We start from the raw sequence: 5292 nt of genomic DNA, 5'->3' as shown, positions 1-5292 counted from the left end.
ACAACCCCTGCTGTGAACACCGAGATCAGGTAAATAGACTGTGACCACACCCACATGCCATCACCGGAGACACAGGTAAGGCTATACACCTGTGCCACCATAACAAAAAGGCAAAACATAAACATGACTTTGGCTCTTACAACACCTTTGCACATGTGCTCGTGAGCGCATGTGTTGTGCTTTATGAATTTGGACAATATGATGCGGTGCTTATAAAGGGACTGAGAAGGAAAAGTTATTTAATTGAGAGCAAATTTCATTAAAAAAACCCCCAGAACTACTCACACCTTTGCGCGTGCGCACACGAAGTGCTGCTCTTATGGAACGCGCGTGCGTCATATTCGATTTGTGCATGTATCTGTTTGTAACGTAACTGAAAAAGCTGCGGTTTGAAATTTTTCTTCTGCACCTAAATTTTCTGGTTCAGATGAGTTCAGTGAGAAGCGCTAAACGTCCATATTTACGGAAAAGCACATTTAGTGATTCAGTTTCTTCAACTTTCGTTTTAAGTGAAGGTAAGTGCAATCTTTAGACTAAAAATCGACATGTTTTATCTTCACATCTTACATTTAATATATGTGTTTCAAATCTGAACATTTTAAAAATGGTATCCAGTTGATTATGTCAGAAAAACACTTTTTAGTGCATTCTACTGTAAAGGTGATTTTACTGCTTACCTGTTAGACGCAGCTTGTCTGATAAATATTAATTTCCTTTTGTATATTAACTATACAAACAAAGAGTTTTTAATTCTTAAAGACCTTTTGACAGGATTTTGGGCCAAATTCATTTATTTGCTTTGAGTCTTTACCGCTGTGGTGATTTCCTCTTTTTCTGAATTGTAAAAACTACATTGTGAACAAAAAAACTGACATTTGAAAGAGATTTTTTGCAAGAAAAGCAAGAAAATGTTGTGATCTGTTGCTATGATATAAATCATAACAATATGATGCTATGTTTTTGAAGACACTGGGAAAATAAAGTTCTTTATTAAGAGCGGATTTCATAAATGAGTGTGATTCAAATATTATTCTGTTCATTAAAAACAAAACAAGCTGGCACCGTGAAGTTTATATATAAGAGAACAGAGTTGCTTCTGATGGAAACATGCTCAAATCATAGTTATGAAGTCTGATAAGCTTTGTGTTAGAGACTCACTTAACCCCATGTTTCCCTTTCATTTTACAGCAATGTTGAGAAGAAGCCAAAGACTTCAGTCTAACGGCTATTACGGCAGCCAAGGAGAGCCGTTAATCTCCTACAAGGAGACTTTATACAGGTTAGTATTGGTCTACATGTTCTTTGTTGTCATCCACTGACATAGATGCATGTTTTGTAATCATAATCCATTTGTTCTTACATGATTTTGTTTTTTCTGTGCAGAATTTTCAAAAGGCGACGGCCCCGTCCCCGTCCAGTCCCTGACAATATTGACAGAGACACAGTGGACTGTGACACTGTGGACTACAATAACAATGATTTTGTTGACTACAGCAGTGGCAGCAGCAGAGGTCATTTTAGAGCCATCAAGGCATTGGGACTTTTGGTCCTCATGCTGGCCTTGTGTTTTGGTAAATGATCTCCTTCCACAAACAATTACAGTCTTTCTAGTACTATGTGCTTTTCTTCTGGATTAAGCTTCTCGTCTTATTCTGTGTTTCTCTTCATCCACCAGGATTGATTTTCAGTATTGGAGGGCAGAAAATGGACTTTTCCACCCCGTTCATGAGTGAGGTATGAAAAACATATGAGGCTCATAATATATTCCCTGAAGATTAATCAGATAATAACAGTTTATTATTATATATATATTATAACATGAATGGTTCTTCTCAATTGCAGTACTTAATGAATGGACATAAACAGGTGGAAAGGAAGGTACAAGAGCTGCAAAGGGAGTTAATGGACTTAGGAAAAAGAATTGACTTCCTTCTTCCAGTTGGGGACAGGATGCCCAACTTTGCTCTGGAGGAACTGGGTAAGACATGAAATCGGATCAGAATTCACGTAAGAATTTCTTTGTTGTTGTTTTGCGATTCCTTTCTCACTCTGTGTTTTTGTCTACAGGAGCAACGATTGTTAAAGAACAGTCTTCAGCATCCTACCTTACAGAACAGACTGGATTGAAGCTGTGGGGGCTTACATTGATACCCGCAAAACAACCCTGTGTAAGCCCAAGAGTCGTTATTCAGGTATAATCTACTTTCACAAAAAAACAAGATACTATCTCACACATCTGCATGATTTAATAGTCAAACACTAGTGGTCCAAACTGAACTCTGTTTTTGTTTCTTTTTCTCTGTAGGGTCGAGCACCCATGGTCCCAGGAGTGTGTTGGAGTTTTGCGGGCTCCCAGGGACATTTAACAATTAAGCTGCCACACAGCATCGCCATCAGTCATGTGACACTGGGTCACATTTCTAAGATGGTGTCACCATCTGGAAAGGTCTCCAGTGCTCCCAGGATGTTTTCAGTGTTTGTAAGTCACAGATTTCCACTGCACCACTGTTTAACTGTTGCATTTTACATATGTGTATATAGAGAACAACTTTATCTGTATTTATTTCTGTCTTTTCAGGGAAAGAGAGCATTAGACGACAGTGGTGTCCACCTGGGAACATTCGTCTATGATCAAAATGGAGATCCACTCCAAACATTCAGGATTCCTGTGAGTACACTGTGCCATTAGACACATGCACATAGACTTTTCTATCCAGAGTATTTAGAGGTTAGCTCCCCTTGCTATCTGTATATCCACCCTCATAATAATCACAGTATTCCTAAATTTACCATCCTTTCAAGAGTCAAGAAAACTATTATGCAACTAACCCATCTTGTTTTTGTTTTGTCTCTCAGGACGACAAAGTAGACGTCATCCGCTCCATTACGCTGCAGGTGTTGAACAACTGGGGCAATCGTGAGTATTCTTGTTTGTACAAGTTCCGAGTTCATGGAAAGCTGGCATAACTAGCTTCCCATGAACTCCATCTATAAAAGAAAAGAGAGGAAAAATGTGAAAGTGAATCAGACTGCAACACATATTTAAATAATTGTATTTGAAAAAAATTGTCAATTTAACCCATGTTTTTTTCTCCAGCGAACGTCCATCCCACCAGGTAAGACATGTCTGATTAAGATGTTTGCAGTCTGATTCACCTCACCCCCAACCAGCCGTGGCAGAGGGCTTGCCCCTCCCTGAGCCTGGCTCTGCCAGAGGTTTCTTCCTGTTAAAAGGGAGTTTTTCCTCTCCACTGTTGCCAAGTGCTTGCTCAAAGGGGATCATCTGATTGTTGGGGTTTTTCTTCTCTTATATTGTAGGGTTTTTACTCTACATATACAGTGCTTAACAAATTTATTACATCACCTGTCATAGATATAAGAACACCCCAAATTTCTTAAACCTGTAATTCTTACATTAGGTGATGTTCGACTAACTTTGTTAAGCACTGTGTTATTGTGAATTGGCCCTCAATTGGAACTCATTTGGACTGAATTAAATTTCTTGTAAAACATAAAAATTCTCTAAATTGTCTCCACTGGAAATTTAGAGATATTTTTTAAAACAACAAGAATAAAATTTTAAGAAAATATTTTTCATGTCTTTTGGTATTCTTAATTGTCAGAGTATATTAAACAAGCGTGATAACACTATGGCCAGAGGATTTACATTTTGAAAATGAACATTTAAACTCCCAAAAGTAAAGAAAGTAAAGTCCATGTTGCATGTGCTGTGATATGAGAAGCCTTCACTGTGATGCAGGCTTTGAGGTTTAGTGAGGTAACTTCAGGTTTAACCATGTGTTTGTAGTTGGGACACCAGATAGACCAGGGGTCGGCAACCTGCGGCTCTTTAGTCCTTTTAGTGCGGCTCCGTGTGGCTTGGGAAAATAATTTTTTTTTAAGTAATTAGCTGAAGTGTATTTTATTTATGTTAGTTCTTTTTTAACTTGTAGTTCTAAATTGGAAGATTATTGTGATATTGAAATACAAACATAAAATTATATTCTATTATTTTTTGATCGCTCAAAATAAGCGTCACACTCGCACAAGCCGGTGTACCCGCCGAAACGCCGTGCATTTATCGAGACTTTCGACCCCAGGTAGGCCAATTATGGATCTTCGGATCCACATTATGTCAGCAGCTGTTCTCCACCGTGAACTATGTTAAAAACAAACACCGCTCGCGCCTCACAGATGACAGCTTACAGTCCTGTGTAAAGATGAAAGGGACTTCGTACAGCCCCGAGTTGCAGACGCTGTGCGCAGAGGTTGAGGAGCAGAAGTCCCATTGTAAACATACCACGGCAGACTCGACGATGTTTCCATGAAAATGCTTTTCAGCATCTCTTTATTGACTACTTTTCACACAAAGTTGCTGTACAGCTGGCTGTAGCTTTTCAGCTCACAGCCCGACATACACCAACAACAACACAACAGCACAGATAGCACAGACGTTAAGGCGGTGAGGCGTGATTGCGGGTGCCGCTCAGGTGCGTCCGCCTCCCCTGCAGCGGCGCTGCAGACCATGCCCCACCACACACATTAACCAGGTAAAATACATATTTAGGTACAATTTTACAAATATCTGTTTTTCAATTTTTAGCAGCATAGTGCTGTTTTTCCAATTATTTTTTTAAAAGTCAGGTCAAGGCTCCAAAAGCCCAAAGGCGATATAAGGGTGGCGACTCACAACAGTTTTTGTTTGCTACATGGATCATTTTAGTTCAGCTGGGTGTCTTTCCTTTTGTTATATTTCTTTAAGAGTTCAAAATGTGTTAATTACATAAATAAAATAAAAAAATTATTTAAATAAAATTTTTATTTTATTTAAATAAAATTACAATTTTAATTATGTCATGATAGAGAAATATAGAGAAAATGTAATTTTCTCTATAGCAGTTCATGGATTTCATAAGCAACACACCTTAGTTGTTCACACAAAGCATAAAGGTAAAAAAACAATATATAGACTGTTATCTTCATTTTAGATGTCAAAAAGTATTTGTGGCTCCCAGTGTTTTCTTTTGCGTGGAAATCGCATCCAAAGGGCTCTTTGGGTGTTAAAGCTTGCTGACCCCTGAGATAGACCATTAAGCATATTGCATCTTGTTTTTTAACTTCATCAATTAGCAGATTTTACTGGAAATTTTTATTTAATAACCCCAAATTTGGACTTATTGATAACAGAAACAAGCTTCTACACTCATTTTATTTAGTTCTGTTAATTTCAAAACAAAGCTTCTTTTCCTTTTTCTTCACTAATGGTGTCACCTCCTGTAAGTTGTCATGACT

The 5292-nt window shown here is 38.1% G+C and overlaps 1 protein-coding gene across 1 annotated transcript; it reads left to right on the top strand.

The window, feature by feature from the left end:
* The first annotated feature begins 427 nt into the window (after positions 1-427).
* LOC148094832 (sperm-associated antigen 4 protein-like) lies at positions 428-3367 on the top strand. Its single transcript, XM_087837091.1, has 9 exons — positions 428-515; positions 1189-1279; positions 1384-1571; positions 1676-1734; positions 1867-1978; positions 2068-2192; positions 2306-2479; positions 2579-2668; positions 2857-3367. Exons 1-9 carry the CDS (start codon positions 428-430, stop codon positions 2965-2967), a joined length of 1038 nt encoding a protein of 345 aa, XP_087693217.1. The 3' UTR covers positions 2968-3367.
* The last annotated feature ends 1925 nt before the right edge of the window (positions 3368-5292 follow it).

Source organism: Neolamprologus brichardi, unplaced genomic scaffold, assembly GCF_056152115.1.
Source record: "Neolamprologus brichardi isolate AB-2024 unplaced genomic scaffold, ASM5615211v1 NODE_ptg000148l+_length_66597_cov_1, whole genome shotgun sequence".
Lineage (NCBI taxonomy): Eukaryota > Metazoa > Chordata > Actinopteri > Cichliformes > Cichlidae > Neolamprologus > Neolamprologus brichardi.
The sequence above is the reverse complement of the archived record's forward strand: the minus strand, read 5'-3'. Positions and strand labels throughout refer to the sequence as shown.